At 33.9% G+C, this 19,438-nt stretch overlaps 1 protein-coding gene across 1 annotated transcript; it reads left to right on the top strand.

The window, feature by feature from the left end:
* Window positions 1-307: 307 nt before the first annotated feature.
* LOC108218589 (phosphatidylinositol 4-kinase beta 1) lies at window positions 308-19,199 on the top strand. Its single transcript, XM_017391591.2, has 16 exons — window positions 308-2,090; window positions 3,619-3,807; window positions 3,918-3,966; window positions 4,559-4,691; window positions 4,829-5,315; window positions 6,533-6,613; window positions 6,957-7,079; window positions 8,049-8,118; window positions 10,279-10,376; window positions 10,468-10,572; window positions 11,018-11,071; window positions 13,597-13,740; window positions 13,845-13,898; window positions 16,134-16,208; window positions 17,978-18,061; window positions 18,203-19,199. The coding sequence occupies exons 1-16, from the start codon at window positions 714-716 to the stop codon at window positions 18,302-18,304; spliced, it is 3,225 nt and encodes a 1,074-aa protein (XP_017247080.1). The 5' UTR covers window positions 308-713; the 3' UTR covers window positions 18,305-19,199.
* Window positions 19,200-19,438: the final 239 nt, after the last annotated feature.

The following is a 19,438-nucleotide window of genomic DNA, read 5'->3' as shown; positions in this document are numbered from 1 at the left end:
ATAAAGAAGGATATGATAGTTGATCTCACTCATACTAAAATAATTTTATTGAAATATCATAAAATATTATTTGTCAAAAATTGTCAAATTCTCGATAAATGAATAATTTATATATATTTAATATAACAAAAGTATGACACTTTTTTATTTTATATAGAACATAATTAAAAAATATATATTTTAAAGAAAAATAAACATGCCCCGACGAAGATATAAGCATAAACTCGCAAAAATAATACTCATAATATTAAATTTAGATAAAAATCGAATGTAAAATTAAATATACTACGATTTCCATGGAATATACAAAACGTTTGTGAGTTGTATCTCGTAATTACTGAATTTGCTTCTTCGGTAGCTCGTTCGTCTTGGTTGATTGCAAACACAGACAAGGAAGACAGCCCAGCGACATCGTGATATACACACACATATACATACAACATATAGCTCAGCATACACTCTTCTTCTCCGTAAGACTTCTCCGATCTGTACTTTCCCTTTGATTTTCAACACTCTCTTCGCCATTACATACACATATAGATACACAATTCTGCAGATTCATTTCCACAGCTTTGTCAACTTCTAGGGTTTGTGATTGTTCGATTTCTAGGGTCTGATTGCTGTTATGAACTTGCTTTGAAGTGTCTAGGGTTTGAATTGAAGTTTCAATTTCTGAGAATTTTAGGTTAGGTTTTGTGATGATTTGATCTGGAATGGCGAGGCTATTGGGATTGACTCGCGGCGAATACGAGTCGCCGCGAGAGGTTACGAGAACAATCCCAACTAGTGATACTAGTACTGAGAATGGCTGGTTGATTAGGTTTTTTGATTCTGCGTTTTTTTGTGAGTGGATTGCGGTTAGTTATTTGTATAAACATGATCATCCCGGTGTGCGGGATTATTTGTGCAATAGGATGTATACGTTGCCGTTGTCTGGTATTGAGAGTTACTTGTTTCAAGTGTGTTATATGTTAGTTCATAAACCGAGTCCGTCGTTGGATAAGTTTGTTATTGATATTTGTTCAAAGTCGCTGCAAATTGCGTTGAAAGTGCACTGGTTTTTGATGGCGGAGTTGGAGGATTCGGATGATAATGAAGGGATTAGTAGGATTCAGGAGAAGTGTCAGATTGCGGCTACTTTGATGGGGGAGTGGCCTACTTTGATTAGGCCGCAGAATGTGTCTTCGAATCCACTAGGTAAGAATCAAGTTCTTAATAGGCTGTTATCATCGAAGCAGAAGCTTTTGTCACTGACTTCGTCACCCCCTACTCAGCGTTCAGCATCGTTAACAGTCCCGTCAGGCAACTCTTTGCAGGAGGATGGTAGTAAAATATCATCTGACGAGAGTAAGATTTTTAAGAAATTTATGCCGGGTCAAAAAGTAAGAGATGCATTACTTTTTAGAAAATCAGTGGAGAAAGATGACGGGGAGACGGACAAGGATGGGTTTTTCAAGAGGCTCTTAAGAGACAGCAAAGACGAGGATGTTAGGAAGTCGACTGATAAAGATGAGGAGGAGACCGAGAAGGATGGTTTTTTCAGAAGGTTTTTAAGAGACAGTAAGGACGAAGACGAGGAGCTCACATCGAGCTCAGAGGGTTTCTTTAAAAGGTTGTTTCGTGACAAAGCTGATTTAGAGGTGGTTACCAAATCTGTAGAAGATGATGACAAGGAAGGTTTTTTTAGGAAGTTTTTCAAGGATAAATTTGAGGACAAGAAGGATGGCATTGACCAAAAGGACATTGATTTGATAAAATCTGTTGAAGATGATGAAAAAGAAGGGTTCTTCCGGAAACTTTTTAAAGATAAATTTGATGACAAAAAAGATAATTTAGACAGAACTGATGAGGAGACCAAGGGGCCAACCAATGAAGACGAAGAAGAACATTCTGAAGTTCCATTATTCCGTAGATTTTTCAGCCTGAACCATGGAGATAAGAAGACTCCTGGAACTGATGAACACAGTAATGGTTTGCATGAAGGCGGTGCAGGTAGTCCGGGGACGGAGAAATTTTTCCGCAAGTTGTTTAGGGATCGTGATCGTTCTGTGGAGGACTCTGAAATTTTTGGTTTAAAGAAGCAAAAGGAGGTTAGCAAAGTTATATATTGTTTAGTTTTATTGCAGTGGTTTCTTATTAAAATTCCTCATGCTTTTTTAGCTTTTACAGTATTATTTTCATTGTATTAATGCGTGTGGCTTCTCTCTTGTACTATCCGTTACTTTGTTTTGAAGTTGTATGAAGCTTAGAGGGTCACACACATGATAGACAGTAAATTGGCTATCAATAATTATGCGTTAAATCCAACTTGTGCTTCTTGATTATCAATTGTTGTTTGGTGCTCCGATTAGCAAGAAACTGATTTTAAAATTAAAATTATCAATAGTGTAGAATAACGGATTATCACTTTAGGGATGGGAGAAGCTGTAACACCTCTAGCCATGTTAAGTTAAATATAAGTACACTAAAGTTGGCTAGGACAAATTCCGCCTATCTGTAGACCAAAGGGCCAAGACTCATCAACCTTCACTAAACTTTTAAAAAAGGGAGGGATCCCTTGAGGCTCCTGAAAGATATAGACAGTAAATTGTCATAAGTTAAAAAAATGTTGAAAACCTGGGAAGAAGAGAAATGGAGGTAGATTTTATTTTAAGCAATTACAAATGACGTATTTCAATTGATTATGGACCTTACTGAAATTATGTGAGTATAATATTACTAGCATCTATACTTATCAGATTCAGTTGTTCGTATGCACAGAAATAAACCATACTTTCTTTTAACAAACAATAATAACAACTCACTGGCCTTTTGTATGTGATAGAATTATAGTATATTATACAATTACAACTCAGTGTCTTAATATTCCATTCCCATTTAATCCATGCACTTATTACGTCTTCCTGCTTTATTTAGCATTCTGCTGCCATCACATAACATGAGTATGAAATTCGGTTATGGAGCAAGGAACCAATAAATTATTTATCAAGTATTTTTTATGTTACTTTGAGATACATATATCTATTATACTTGGTATTTTATTATATCAGGACGTAGTACTAACAGATATATGTGCCTTAGTTAATCATATCAGTAGAATTTTTTATATTAGGATTAGTGGATTGTTATAATAGTTTATTACCCCCTATGGACCATTATATATGTCGTTTGACTTTTTACACGCATCTTTAAGAGGTTTGACCACATATCTAAAATTTGTTTTTTTAAAAATTTCTTTTTCTGAATAAAAATATTTTAAATATTTTTTATTCAGAAAAGAAAAATTGCTTAATATTTTTGCTATATGGTCAAAACACCTAGAGTTGCGCGTAAAAAGTCAAACCACTTATATAATGGACCAGAGGGAGTATTATTTTGTTTTAAGTATCAGTGAACATGAGAATTCAAGTACTGGAAGGATGATGTTGAGAGACGAGACAACAATTTTACACTTCTATAAATATGGTGTCTATAACTAAGAGCAAAGAAATATATAACTTTTTCATATTTTGTATGTATGAAGTCTTACTAAATATGACGATGCCAGGGGAAGGTGAAGTATTTTTATCAATATATTGTCTAATCGTATAAATGCTGTTCCTTTATCATTTATTGCAGAAACATCCTGGTTCGCCTAAGCAGCACAATGATAAATCAAATGTCAAGCCCCCTCTTCCATATAATGCTTCACAGTTTAGGAAAGGGACGTATCATGAGTCACTGGACTTTGTGCAATCGCTCTGTGATACATCGTATGGTTTAGTAGATGTATTTCCTGTTGAAGATCGCAAAAGTGCTCTTTCTGAGGTTGTCATAGTCATCTACAATGATAATTACTTGTTTAAGGATAAATAGTCTATATTATTTTTTTAATACAACAGCAACTTGATGGCTGAATTTTATTTCATGTGTTTCAGTCACTTACTGAGATCAATGCGCATATAACTGCTGCTCAAAGTAGTGGAGGTCTCTCTCTCTCTCTCTCTCTCTCCCCCTCCCTCCCTCCCTCCCTCTCCCCTGCGTGGGTGTGGGTGTTTCTCTCACACACAAACTCTTTTGCCAAATGTACGCACAAGCATACAAGTATATTCTCATTTCTTCAAAATTACGTAATAATCTGTAAGTGTAAGGATTTTGTTTCATGTACAACCAAATATAAATTCTTCTATAGTATACACCATGAATATTACCTGTTTGGTTTAACTTAAAGAGCCTTTTTAACTTTTATTTGTGACTTCTAGGTTATTATCTTTTTAGATAATATATTTGATACTGTAATATATAAATGACAAAAAAAACAAAAAACCCAAGACTATCTAAAGGTACATGTGGTGAAGATAGTACTCATTTTTGTCAAGTCAAATCACAGTTAAATATATGTAATTTTTGTAAATACTGAAGATTAATAACTGAATGTCTTTTTGATAACTCGTACATTATGTTGAATAACATCTAATTTTATAGGCCAGTAATATTCATGTTATAGAAATCATTGTAATAGTAATAATAAATTATATCTGGCATTTCATTCTCATATATTGTTAATAATATGTTATAGGTGTGTGCTTCCCTATGGGAAAGGGTATGTACCGTGTTGTTCATATACCTGAAGATGAAGCTGTTCTTTTAAATTCCAGAGAGAAGGCACCATACCTGATTTGCGTAGAAGTTCTGAAAAGTGAGACAGTGAGGTAGTATGCAAACTGCAATAACTTCACTGTAATTGCGAAAGTTTAAGAATTAAATGTATTTGTTATATTAGACAGGCTCTGTTTTTCTAAAGGGAGGTTTGACCTAAGACATGCTCTCTCTTCCTTTCTTTTTGTAGCAACACAAAGGATGTAAATAATAGTCAAAAACTTTTTAAAGGAGGAATCCCTGTAGCAAACGGAGATGCATTTTTGCCGAAGCCTCCTCCATGGGCTTATCCATTGGCAGGACAGGACCGTTATGGTGGTTATGATAGGATGTCAAGATCTGCTTCAGATGCTATTGATCAGGCTATGGCTCAATTATGGGATGCAAAAGCTAAAGTTGTTCATCTTGCTCTTTCAGTGGAGAAGCAACAGCTCAGCCAGTCGACAGAAACCGCAGATCATGATTCTAATTGTGTCATTCATCCTTGTGATCAATTTGATTCAGACAAAGAAGGTACAAACTGTGCAGCCAGAGGTGGTAGTCGTGACTTGGAAAGAGTAAGGGTAGTTCTGACAGCAGATCCTGGGGTTAGCATGGATGACACGGAGGATCAAGAGCCACCACATCGGAAGGAACACCGACGTGTTCCAAGTACAATAGCTTTTGAGGAAGTTAAGGTGGGTAGTGCCACTATACTGTGTCCTTACTGTCAACATATCTGTTTCAGTTTTTTTTTATCTCCTTGCAAATTTGGCCACCAAATCCTGTCAGCATCTTAATCATGTTAAACTGTACGATTCTCATATCTTTGTAAACTTCGATTATTAACTTCATAATTTATACAGCTAGTTCTATTTAAGTTACAAGGTAGCCTCTAGCCAGTAGAATTATATATGGTCCTATGCATTACAAACGCTACTAACACCCAGCAGCATTACCCAAGGGTCCGTGTGAATTCTGAATTCCTATCTTTCTTTGAGATGACTTGGTACATTGTATTTGCTGCATTACATTTTATATCTTGAGTTCTGTTAGTAGTACCGTACTTATGCACTGGTAAGATAGATATAGCTAGACTTTTCAAATAATAGAAGCCTAGTGAGGCAACTTAGTGGAGTAGTTGACTAGTCATCTTGATCATCTGCACCTGACCTGAATAAAGGACACTGAAGTCTCGGGGCACAGTGATTAATTGTACTGTTTTATATTGAAGTTATCACAATGACTTTCTCTCTAAAAAATCAGTGACCGTATATATATCTAGGTTGTAAACTTTTTGTGCCTAGGCTATTATATTACAGTGGAAGTTTAATCACTATCAGCTTAACGTTGCTGTAAATTATCACAGTGACTACAGTTGAAGTAGCACAGGCATCTTGGTGACATCATATTAATTGACTTTTGTGGAAAATATAGTAATGGTAGGATATCTGTATGTATTAAATTTTATTAGAAATGATGATTGGAACTTAGAAGCACTAATATTGACATCAAATTTAAGTGCAAAGGCCGGTTCATTTACATTGTCCACCTATTAGGCGTAGTTACTGCTATGTCCTTCGGATTATCTGGAACGCAGTCCGAGATAACCGTAATAGGACTGTTGTGCAAGTTATTGTTTTTTATTCTTTATTTTAAATGTTCAGCTGGTCACCCATATATGATATGCATATTATAAATGTTGAACGGGGTTAATACTGTTAAATTTAAGTGAAAAGCTAGAAACGTTTGTGGACTTGCCAATTAGAGATTGCTCTCTATTTATACTTTCATGATACAGACACTGTTCCAGTAATTTTATTGCCTGTTCACCTTGTTTTCTAGGGAGCTGCTTATGGTTTAGTTTCCACTTCTCTCTTTGCCTTTCAATTGCTCATTTTGCTTGTCTTGACAGGCTGCTGCTTTGAAAGGAGAAGCTCCTCTTGGACTTCCTATAAAAGGCGCTGGTCAAGATTCATCTGACTCCCGATCACATGTGAGCCTCTACTGAAATTTAAACTGTTCCATTGTTGTTTGAGTGAGGCATGGATTTTAGTGTGGGGGCAACTTTCCCTTTTAACATTCAAAGTATTTATCTTTGTATTATAATATATAGAGATTGTTAACATATTCCCAAAGTCTTATGGCAAGTGAAATTGAGTTATATCGAATTAATACAACTACTGAAGTGCGGATTGTATACTAATTTGATAGATAGGATCAGTTATCTTATTCTACTTGAACCTTTAGGCAAAATTTGCCTGCACTAGTACAAAGTTCGAGATCTGTCCTTGGTTCAAGCCACTGTGTTTATTAAGTTCAAATTATGTTTGAAACAGGTTAGTAATGGTGATACGCCAAAAGCAAGCGATGCTTTATCTGGTGAGCTATGGGAAGTAAAGAAACTGAGAATTCGTAATGCATCAGTACATGGAAAATTACCTGGCTGGGACTTGCGCTCTGTAAGTTCTGCATTATTTGGGAACTTCTTAACAGAAGTGCCAACTATACACATCCATTTAAAGTTATCCATGGAATACAGTGTCTTAGCTAGACTGCCATGTTAGCAAATTAATTTTATGTACTGATAATTTTCTTATATAGGTAAGTACGAATGTTGTTTTCTGTGGTTTTAAGATTAGTCCTTTTTGTGTTTGAGTATGAGATTGTTTGTGCAAAATACCAAATTTTTTTGTGTTTGTTTTTGTAAATCTGTGGTTAATCTTACATCCCTGTATTCAGTAAATATTTTACTTGTCCTTTATCTGCATATCCCTATGTATCTTAAATCATGTCATCTGGTACAGTTAGTTCCTTACTAGATGAAGTAATTCTAGTGATCCTTGTCTCTGTTTTTATGATCAATTTATTTGGACGGATTCAAAGTGGAAGATTACATAAAAATCTTAAGCTGCTTTTATGCTATTGCCAGTATCAGGTGCAACTCTTTAGCATAAAAATTGAATCCATTTCTTTTACTAGTTAAAGTTTCTGGTCCAGGTGACTCATGTCCATTGTACTTTTTTGAGTGTAAATACGTACAGTGTCATGCCAATCTATATACTGTTTATTACCGGAGTATATTAAGAGTTTAAGACCAAAGCGATTCCTAGTCTTCCATATGGGAATGATCTTGTGTCTTTTGAGTCAATCATCTATAGATTGAATGCTTAAGAATATGCGATTATGTATCTTGTCCAATCAATCTTTGGGAAGTACTGGAAATGAGAACTTTTAAAGAATAAATTGGTCTGCGGGTCTTCATAGGTGCAATACTAGTGATTTACTAGCTTGAGTTACTACTTCACATTATTGTTTCAGAATGTGCATTCTGTTTGCTGCACAACTAGATAACTTTGCTAAGTTTTCACAAATAACAATTTCATTTTCATTTAGCAAACTTACTAGTTTTATTTTTCTGTTTCCCCCAGTTAATTGTCAAGAGTGGTGATGATTGTAGACAAGAGCATCTTGCAGTGCAACTAATCTCTCACTTTTATGGTAGGCACTTCACTATCCTTACTGGTCATATAATGTCAGAATTGCTCCATATTCATATTGTCTGAATCCTTTAAGCTGGAATAACTACTTCATGGACATTGTCTGTGTTTTAATGGTAGGCAGTTAAGTCTTCTCGTTAGGTTATATAATGAACCAAAATATCTGCATCCATATTCTCTGAATCAGTTATACTGGACTACTTTTTTGAACAGTAATTGTGCATAGATGTTCCTCGGACATCTCTGTCCCTTCTGGGGGATAATAGATATAGTGATAAGTTACTTATTACATATCAAGATATATCTAATTGCATAGATCACCTGTATTTGTTGGTTGTGGCCCTTAATCTTTCTGTCTAATATAGTTTTTTTCGAGCTTTTTAAAGGTTACGTGGTGTATAGAATCGAATTTCTACACATATGGTGAAATAGTTGAATATTGATTACAGAAATACAATTACGTTTGCAGTATGGAAAGAAGTTCAAATTTGTTCCCTATATTAGCACAAGAATAGTCGAGTGACCTATAGACACATCTAAGCTCTACATGGAGCACAATGAAGTTAGCAAGCAACAATATTTTGTGTCGCTAGTCATAACAAGTTAAAGGAATAACAATATCAGTATCAGACCTGTTGTGTTCCTGTAAAGTCGAATTGTTATATCAATTAATCCACTTCAGATAGCAGTGTGAGTTCACTTGCAATATATTCTTTGCATGCAAATATGCAAAGATCGAACTAGGCACTCTTTGTTTTGGCTTATTTGGGCCGAGTGAGTAGTTTGACAAAAGTACTTCTCTCGCTTCTCTTTGCAAGTACTGTAGTGAACAAGATGAGGGAATTAACGAGATGATCAGTGTGAAGTTTGACTTGGTGCTTCTTGCTTTGGTCGATTTAATTTGGATTGTTAATGGATTTTTTTTTAAAAGCTAGCTCTGGATTAGGTACATTAAGTTTCAAAGTTTTGTTGTACTCTTCTTTAAAGGACTGCATTACAGTTCTTTGTTCTGTTGCCACCCCCTAAATATTTATTTAAAGCTGTAGAATGAGGAAAAAAGAGAAAGTCAAGCCTTCTTCTGGGAAAAAGGAAAAAGTGAATCTTATCAAGTCTTCTTTCCTGTGTGAAATTAATGAATATGTTTACTGACTGCCCACTTGGCTAAGCCTTTTTCCTGACTTGCAAGTCAATAGTGTTTCCTGAACTGAAGTTCCTTTCACTATGTTTTCAAACTTGTAAGACAGATAAATGCCCTTAAGCTCAAAGGGCTCTAATTAACTCACGATTGAATAAGCACAAGACATGTTTTGGGAAATAGTTACCAGGTCCTTGTCTCTTCTTTTACTGTTTTATTTTATGTCCCACCCCCCATTTCTGTTTTCCCTTGTAAATCAGTATTTTATTTTGTTTCTGTTTTATAATCTTTTTTCTTTCTGGGTTCTAATTGGGTTTTTCTTTTCTCCTGGTACTTTTTTCCATTCTACTTTTCACTCAGATATCTTTATGTTTTAGCGATGTATCCTGACGTGTTCTTATTTCTAAATTGTGCATCACCCAGCTTTCTGTTGTAATAGATAATAATATAATTGTTACTGCAAAAATTGAGGAAAGACATTAAAAAAAATTTGCTGAACACCACAATTTCTCTCTCTCTCTCTCTCTCTGTTTTTTTTTTTTTCCGTAAAATATACATAAACGAAAGGTGAAATAATATATATGTTCTGGATAAGACTTTATTATTACTTTAAGTTCTAATGAATGACTACATAAAGAGTGCGGTAAAAGGCATCGACTTGATTGTTATATATAAAACTTGGGGAGTGAAGGATCCTAATTTTAGGTTAAACATATCTTTCATGGGTTGGGTGTATGAGATTGTTGGTACGCAAGATTATGTTGTCTAACTATCAAGTGCTATATGTACTTGGTAATCATTGGATAGTCATATTCCTCATAATCGTTTGAGAGTTGAGAAAAGGAACTTTTAGAGGAGCAATGGTACTTCTTTATTTTGCATTCGGCATGGTGTAAAAGTTCATTGTAGTACTTTTACCTTCGCATATTTAATGTAGCAGGCATTTAATAGGTTATTTATCTAATATATTGCCAGATGATTCTTGAAATTTGATGACTATTTACTTTTTAATATGTATAAAACCAGATATATTTCAAGAAGCTGGTCTGCCACTTTGGTTGCGCCCGTATGAAGTGCTAGTTACTTCTTCGTACACTGCACTCATTGAAACAATTCCAGACACGGTATTTCTAGTGTTCAATGTTCACTCTATTAAATTTTTATATTTTTTTGAATACAGTGTGAAGGTAACATCTACCTTCTTTTTTTTTATAGGCATCACTTCATTCTCTCAAAAGTAGATACCCCAACATTTCCAGTTTAAGACAGTTCTTTGTCGATAAGTATCAGGAGAATTCTCCGAACTTTAAGCTTGCCCAGGTAAATGACATAGAGAAGGAAACCTATCTTGTTATAATATAGGTTTGGTGCACAATTTGTATTCTTCTACATCCATCTCAATCTGTTTGCCTGTTATAACATATCTTATTAATGTATTGACATTGTTTTTCTTGTTGTCGTTTTGCCTGGCTTATGTCTTCTGATATACTTTGAATATGTCATCTGGTTTCCATAGGGCATTTTCATATCCTGTTAAATAGTGAAATTGATGAACTTCATAATCTATTGCTTTTATCTTTCTTTGTTTCACTATTATTGCCACAAGATAGTTTGAGCTATTTCTGGTATATTTCGGAATTTTAATTTGTAGTATATGCATTAGTCATTCGGTTTTCTTTTATATCGGAAACTTTTGTTATTACTTTTTGTTTCTGGTTTCAATTATATGCTGTTTCTTGGTCTTAATACGAGAAGCTTATTGCAGAGAAATTTTGTGGAAAGCATGGCTGGTTATTCTCTTGTTTGCTACCTGTTGCAGGTAACTTACTCTCGAATTCCGTCTTTTTTGGAAATGAAAATGTAATTTGAAGTGGCTCTGATGGTTTTTATTGAATTGGAGCAAAGCATTCATTTGCTAAATAGAACATTTCTGTACATCTTAAAACATTTTAAAAGCTGCTCTTCAATTTTGCTGTTGGTATCTGTAGTTTTCGTTGTGGGATGATACTAACTACACACGTATCTTATACCACCTTAATAGTGAAAGTTCATTTACTAGTCTTTTGTTTAGAATTCTATTTTTAGAAGTGAGAACTAATTGAAAACGGGTAAAGCAAAATATGTATATTCTGTGTGCACTTATTTCTGCATATCTGTATTTGTACTTTCATATAAAAGACATGCTTATCGTGCAGCCAGTATAAGATACGTGTGAATAGCGTAAAAGGATGAAATGTAAGTGTTTATAATGTAGTATATCTTGTCGTTACAATCTTTTGGTGACTTGGAGGAGGATAAGAAATTGGGCGACAGAAGCTAAATTGTTTGTCTCTATGTCACATACATTTATTTTGTTTGTTTGGGATTCTATTTGTGGAGAATAAAACCATTCGAAATAGGGTAGAGCAATTTAAGTGCATGCTGCATACACTCACTTCTGCATTTCTATTATATTTTGTCGTTACAATCTTTTGGTGACTTCGAGGAGGATAAGAAATTGGGAGATAGAAGCTAAATTGTTAGTCTCTATGTCACATACATTTATTTTGTTTGTTTTGGATTCTATTTATAGAGGATAGAACTATTCAAAATAGGGCAGAGCAAAATAAGTGCATGCTGTGTACACTCAGATCTGCATTTCTAGATTCTCACTTAAGCTTACATAATATTTACTTATTGAGCAGCCAGTATAAGTATATGAGTGTATAGCCTACAAGGATTTGTAAAAATATTATAGTTTAGCGTTGCTATCTTTTGGTGACTTGGAGAAGGTTAAGAAATTTGGAGATGGAAGTATAATTATTGTTGTCCACCAGATGTGATGAAAGTCCTTGGATAAAATTGGGCGAGTGCCTTTTCATGCTCTTTTTTATTGTAAATATCAAAAGTTAGATCATTCTTGTATATTCTTTTTCAAACTGGGAAGGGGAAATCTGTATCTCATAGATTTTTTCTTCTACGCGCACTTAAAATTTATTTTATTCTGAATGGTTAACAAAATTGTCTGTTGTACAAGAAGTATTTCGTGATCCAGCTTTAGCTATGTCTTGTACTTTGAACTTCAAACCCAAATGTAGATAAGAACGTACATATACTTGCTAAATCTTGTGTATCTTGCATGGAGAATCTGAATATAATATACCCGCATGGAGAATCTGAATATAATATACCCTTAATTACTTAATCTGAATATAATATACCCTTAATTACTTATATCCTATATTTTCAGTCTATTGTTACAGTGGAGAGCTTCCCTTATTCAATAGTGTATCCTTTTATTTGTCACCAAAGAGCAATAACATTTTAGCCTAGGGTAAAGTCGACAGAGTTTTTTTTTTTTGTGTAAGCAGAAAATTTCCAATGATTTGTCCATCTCAATGATTGTTTGTGGTTTAGCTTTACAGATGTAAAATCTAACAAATTTTAGTAAGAGTCAACAGAGATTACAGATCTAAGGTCATTATAGTGGGTACTTGTGGCATCAGGCTGTTTTGAATCCCAAATGCATCGATCATAGTGTTTAGTGGTAGGTCTTCACTTTCTCTGAGGTCTTGAGGTTCAGGTATGCTCTTTTTTCCCTGACATAAAGGAAGAGAACAAAAAATAAATAAAAGCTGCTCCTCAATGTTTTAGGAACTCTGAGTGATATAGGAGAGTTTGCTCTTGTCTTTTAGTCAAGATGTCTAGATGTCTTTGATTCGAATCTGCTGTCTGGAAAAATAAATTAAGGAGACACTATGCAAGTTCTTTGTTCTCTTAGCTTTAGCGCTATTGTTAATAATTGCAATTTTTAGAGGAAGAAGTCTCTTGAGGTTTGCTGCACTTTTGATCTGATAGTATTATTCAGGGCTGTATTATAACTAAATTTTTGGCTGATTAAGTATCACTGTTAGGAAATCAAGCAAGTAAATATTCTAAATTGAAACATCGCGGATGAAGACACATATCACCAAGTAGGATTTTGTTTAATATCAGCTTGTCGGGTTTAGGTCATGATTTAAGGATTTGTGGTGCTTGTGTGCATTTCTTTTGGTACATATAACACAAATCATTAGTTTGACAAGTTATCTTATTCACCTTTTTTTAGGACTATTTTTTTCTTTCTTTTGCCGTGATAATTAGAAATTTGAGGATTTAATGAACTTTTTCTGGATTAACATTCATGCATTGGAAATTACCTCTTTTCTTTATGATTTTGCTTTGACGTGAAGTAACTAATTATATAATTACTTTCATAATGTGATGCTTTTTTGTTCTTCTTTTCTTTCTGTGTGTTTTCTTTGCAAATATTATAGATAGGATTGTTATGTTTTCTTGCGTCATGAAGTTATTGTTCTTGCCTAGGTCAAGGACAGGCATAATGGAAACCTTTTGTTGGATGAAGAAGGCCATATTATACACATCGACTTCGGGTTTATGTTGTCCAATTCTCCTGGAGGTGTTAATTTTGAGAGTGCACCATTTAAGTTAACCCGTGAACTTCTTGAGGTACCAGCTCATCCACAAGATTTTTTCTTCTAAAAACTGAAGCCTATAGAAACTCTAACTACTTTGATATTAACTGTGACTATTAACATTGGTGCTTATGTTAGGTCATGGATTCTGATGCCGAGGGAGTTCCAAGTGAATTTTTTGATTATTTCAAGGTAAATTAGAGTATATTGTCTCCTTCATAGTGTATAATGCAGTATTGTTGGACTTGCAACAATTTTTTGTGTTGATAGAGACACAATTTCAAAAGATGCCTAAACATAATTTATTGATTTTCACACTAGAGTGTTATAATATCTATCAGACGAGAAGAAGTTTAGTGAACGTTTGCTGACGATCATAATTTTACCGTCCTGGCTCTTTAAGTGAAAAGTAAAGGCATGTTGCTTATAATACTAATTTAACAAGTGAAAAGTAGATTGTTTTATGTGAAGTAAGGTTGTGTAGAACCTTCAGCCAAGTCATGTACGAACATGGCTGAAGGTTCTACACAACCTTACATCACATAAAACAATCTACGTACAGTATATATTTGTGTGCATTTATATATATATATATATATATATATCAGTAGTGAACTAGTAATTTGAGTAACCTAGGAACTCTCTAAGAGTTTTATATCAAAAAAGATGCTTAAGTGAGACTACGGCATAAAAATAGGTACACTACCTGTTAAACACACCCATGTAAACCTAAACATTTGGACACGTAAAGTGAGATATATGATCTGTTTATAAAATATAATGTAGAAAAATGCAGAATATACAAAAATATTTGAGATTTTAATTTTGTTGGGTACTATATTTTTTGTTATTTATATAATTTTTGTGTTTTGGGTGTTTTTTTAATTTTTTTGCTAAATACTTATAGTACTCTAATATATGTTTTTTATGTTTAATATTCTATAATTTATACAAGACACTTGTTGGTGTATACAATTATATTTTATTTATTTATTATTTTACATTCTCTTAGAATTTTTATTTTAAAAAACTAATAAGAATACAAAAATATTTTAATAATCATATACTAGATAAAAAAGTACAGAACACAGAACATAGAAATACAGGACATGTTATAATTTGTTTGTGTCCTGTATTTTTTTTAAATACAAATAACTTATGAAAAAGTTATAATAAAATAAAAAATGAAAAAAAGGGAGTATAGAACTCATTTTAGTAATTATATATTTAATCTTAGTTATACATGTTCTGTATTTCTTCTGCTAAAAAATAGTCATGCATTAGAGCAGTTGTAACAGCAGTCGTGTTACAGACACGTGCACGGCTCAGATCATAGTTCCTAGGTTACTCAATATAATTAGTTCCTCAATGAACTACACCATATATATATATATATATATATATAGGTAGGTATGCATGTATATGTACTTGTATATGCATCATTAGGCTGTGTTTGGAGTACAGTAATTCAAAGGATTAGGATTTCTTGTCTATTTATAACATTCACGAAAGAATCAACAAAATGAAAGTTGAATAAATACATTTTTGTATGTAGATACACGAGGATTTCATTTTTAATTCATCTAAAATGTAAATTACAGTAATTAGCTGTTATTGCAGTTGATTAGTACTTCAGCAAAGAAACCTTGTGCAATTTCTTGGCTAAAGTTAATGTTGCAAAAACTTATTAAAGGAACTTTGACTAATGATTCAAGAGTCTTTGGAAATTGGAATGTAAGATTTGTATCATCGACTTCTAAATTACAGATATCAGATGAAATTTTTCTACCTAGTAAAAGTTATACACAGGAGCGTATGTCATGGTACAAATGTTGATCGGAGGAACAAATATAATACAGCGATCTAGTGTAAATTTCGCCGATGAAAGTGATTACAAATATCCAAAGAAGACTTGTTTTTAACTTGTAAAAACTTGGGAGTTCTTCAAAATTTGAGAAGTGAGCGAGAGGGAGTGAGGGGGAAAACATTGCAACTAATTTTTAGGTTTGTGTATTAAACCACCCGCTATGCTCAGGTTTTAGGTTCCCACGTTATGTAGGTAGGTATCTTGCATTCATGGACAAAATATTCTGTAACAATAAGTTATGAAACAGTTGATAAACAAAAAGGAGCCAAGCATTAGTGTGGTTGGGAGGTCCGTTGTCACCCTAAACATTGCCTCTAGATGATTAGATGTAAATTTTGATTGTTGATTCCTCGTGGGATTAGGTTAGGTGATATCTTAGTTCCTTTTACTCATATGTCATTATTATCTTTTCCATAATAATATTTGAATTTTACTCTTATCGTGGTGCAAAAATATAGAATGGAAAGCTTAAGATCGATGTCTGTGAGTGATTAGGTAGAAGCTACCAGCATTCTTATGTCCTGGTTGCTCATACAATCCTTTTTATCCTATGCTTTCAGGTTTTATGTATTCAAGGCTTTTTAACTTGTCGGAAGCATGCTGAACGCGTAATTCTTCTTGTTGAGATGTTGCAGGTATATTCAGCTTATAATCTTATTGTCTAGACTTGCTGTAACATATATAAGGGATAATGCTTGTATGTCTTGTTGAAGTAGCTAATAATTGGAGTTTGGAAATTAGATTGATCTATGGTGCTCAGTAATTTGGTTGGAAGTAGCACATTATGATTTTGTATATAACATTTACTTATTCATCTATTTCCCATTATATTGTCGAAATTTTGAATATTCCATGTGGATAGATGTGGTTTATCATTATTTTTTTATTTTCATTTGGTGATTCTGGTCAACCATTTGTTGGTTTCTCATTGTTTGAGAGACCGGTTGTCTGTGGTGAGCTTACCCAAGCGTATTTGCTTAATTGTATCTGACTGAATTTCTCTCAAGTCATTGGTCCTTATGCTCGTTTTACTGCACCTATATACATGTACAGTCTACACTTGCTTTTCTCTAAATGTAATTCCAAAGACATCAATGGCTGTTTTTTCTTGCTGGGTTATTGATTTAGGATAAAACTAACAGTATGATAATTGTGAAGTAATGTAAAACTACCAGTTTCACATGTAGGTATAGGAATAAAAATCAATCAAGCTTTACATTGTTGTACATAGATTTTGGGTATAGGGTTTAGATATCCAAGTAAAAGTCGACGTTCCTTGTTTTTTTAAAAACAGAAGTGTATAACTGTTGTCATGGCCGAGACTCTGGAGTTTGGCATACCTACTCAAATAAAAGAAATTGAGGAATCTAACCCATGGCAAAACTTAAGTCCACTGGAAAGCTTTTAATTTGATTTGTGATTAATGTACAATTTAGAAGTTGAGACATCCCATGGTTATGTTTTCATTGTTGAAACCAGATCATATAATCAGAGAGCAAAAGACTGTTGAAGTTGGCTATATAAGCTTCTGACCATTAAATGCTCAAAAATTAACTTGAGGCGTTTAATCCTGTAGGTGTGGTTAGGCTTATCTTAGAATACTAACTTTGTGTTTGGTAAGAGTGAATTAAATTGGAGGCGTGATGTGAAGTTCGTACTAATTTATGTGTAAACATTCTTAATTTTCATTCCTTCACTCATTCCTACTTATACTAGAACTCAAAGTCTCAAACCCTTAATTTGAGGGATGGTTCATTCTGCATCCTACTAATTTGTTTCATAAATCTCATCATTGAAAACTCGCACTTTATCATCTTTTGCCACATTTCCCTAGCATATTCATATTTTTTCGTTAATTTTGTTAATATATTTTCATGTCTTTTCCTTCCATTCTCCCCAACCGGGTCATGTTCAAAAGAGAACCATTAGAGAGAGAACCCATAGAACCCTTACCTTATTTCTAGTATTTAGGGTTCTGCAGCAGAACTTCACATGCAAAAAATGTCAATATCTATGTATTATATTTCAAAATTATTTTTGAACAACACAACGATGAAAAAATATGAAAAAAACATGTATTTAGATTTAGATCCTAAAAATCTATTTAAAATTTAGGGTTCTGCAGCAGAACCTTAGTGGTTCTATGGTTCTATTTTAAGGACTGGTTTTCTCTTGAGCGCCACCCCTCCCCAACCATATGGAGAACAAGAACTTGGACAATTAAACCTTTGGCAGTTTACTAGTAATTTTAAGTTTCCCTAAAATCATATAATAATATGAATCAGCCATTGTAACAATAACGAGTTTTTGGACCGATCACTTTTTTATTATGTTTCGACTAACAATCTTGAATCAAGAGTACTTATTAATTATGTTTTATACACTTGTCTCATCCTTGAATCAGGATTCTGGTTTCCCGTGTTTTAAAGGTGGACCTCGGGCAATACAGAATTTAAGGAAAAGATTTCATCTAAGTTTAACCGAAGAGGTTAGTATAAAATCGTAATATATTAAACTGATTTCTCTTGTATATTTGTGCTTTATTACAATCATACAATGTGGAGATTCTGGTGTTGACGTGTAAAAAACATTCTGGTGTTGACTTGTAAAAGTTTTTTTTTCCTGGCAGCAATGTGTGTCGTTGGTGCTTTCTCTCATCAGCAGCAGCTTAGATGCTTGGCGGACACGTCAATATGATTACTATCAGAGGGTGTTGAATGGAATTTTATGATGTAGATCTCACTGCTATGTTCTCAATTCTCATGATGAGCAGTCAGTAAGATGAAGCACTGTGAAGAACCAACTACGTCTGTGAATCGTATTGTGATGGGGAGCAGTTGATTCATTTAGTGATGGGCTATAGAGGTTTTGTTTGGACATCTGATAGCAGTTTGTGCCCTGCAATGGATCAATGTCAGAGCTCTATTATGGCTATATCCATCAGCATGAGTAATTTTCTTTTGCACCAATTTTTGAATTATCATTTTGTTTCAAGGAATATGGACTGCGCTGTCTAGAAGAAAATATATCAATTATGAAGCTGCAACGATATTATTCTTCGTATTCATGTTGGCCAGCCGGGACATAGTGTACAGGATTATGGAAATCAGCAAATTCTCTAGAAATGAGATTGTTATCAGGACCATACTCTCAAAGTTTTTACGCATTTGCGCAAAGAATCGGATTCCGCGCAATAGTCAGCTTGTACAATCCACTTCGTTCTATTTTCTGTGTCGAGGTCATTAACATATTAGTAGCCATTGGAAAAGGCAAGCAGATTCTTGTTGATAACACCACCGAAGATATGCCATTTAAGCTTTCTTCCAGATTCTGCAGTCGTCGGCAGAGACGCAAATTTGCAACATAGGACGATTTCTGTGTAATATCTTGTTCATTAAGTTGGTTTTAAGGGTCTTTCTTTTTTCTTCCCCATTTGATGAGTGCATACTTGTTTCATATTACAATCTTTTGCAACTTGATATGGAAAGTTAAGTGAGTTTGGTGTCCTACAGTGTAGAGCCTTTTTAGCATTGTCCACAGATTTCAGGCGCAGAATGTACATTACTGTAATCTTTTACTTGAAACCAATTTTGATACAGGGTTTAAACTATTGCACGTTTCTCGCATATATTGCCTCCGTTATGCATTGTTTATGGGTTCTATTTATTAATAATTAAGGTAAATTAATGATAATTTAGGGAGAAGAAAAGGAGATGGGGGCGGTGCAACCAACACCCATAATATGAAGGCAATAAATGTTTCTCAACACACTCTTTATTTGTCCCCTCTACTTGTATAAATGATACAACCAACTGATAGGCGTAGCGTACTAAGGGGATGTTTGGTAAAGACTTAAAAGCCGATT

The sequence above is a fragment of the Daucus carota genome, chromosome 4 (assembly GCF_001625215.2).
Source record: "Daucus carota subsp. sativus chromosome 4, DH1 v3.0, whole genome shotgun sequence".
Taxonomy (NCBI): Eukaryota; Viridiplantae; Streptophyta; class Magnoliopsida; order Apiales; family Apiaceae; genus Daucus; species Daucus carota.
The sequence above is the reverse complement of the archived record's forward strand: the minus strand, read 5'-3'. Positions and strand labels throughout refer to the sequence as shown.

What these genes read in the sequence shown, in the direction of transcription:
- LOC108218589 (XM_017391591.2), top strand. Translation starts at nt 714, where the DNA reads ATGGCGAGGCTATTGGGATTGACTCGCGGCGAATACGAGTCGCCGCGA. An exon ending in TTGTTTGCTACCTGTTGCAG is followed by an intron (nt 11,072 to 13,596) that starts GTAACTTACTCT and finishes GTTCTTGCCTAG; the next exon opens with GTCAAGGACAGGCATAATGG. An exon ending in TAACCCGTGAACTTCTTGAG is followed by an intron (nt 13,741 to 13,844) that starts GTACCAGCTCAT and finishes TGCTTATGTTAG; the next exon opens with GTCATGGATTCTGATGCCGA.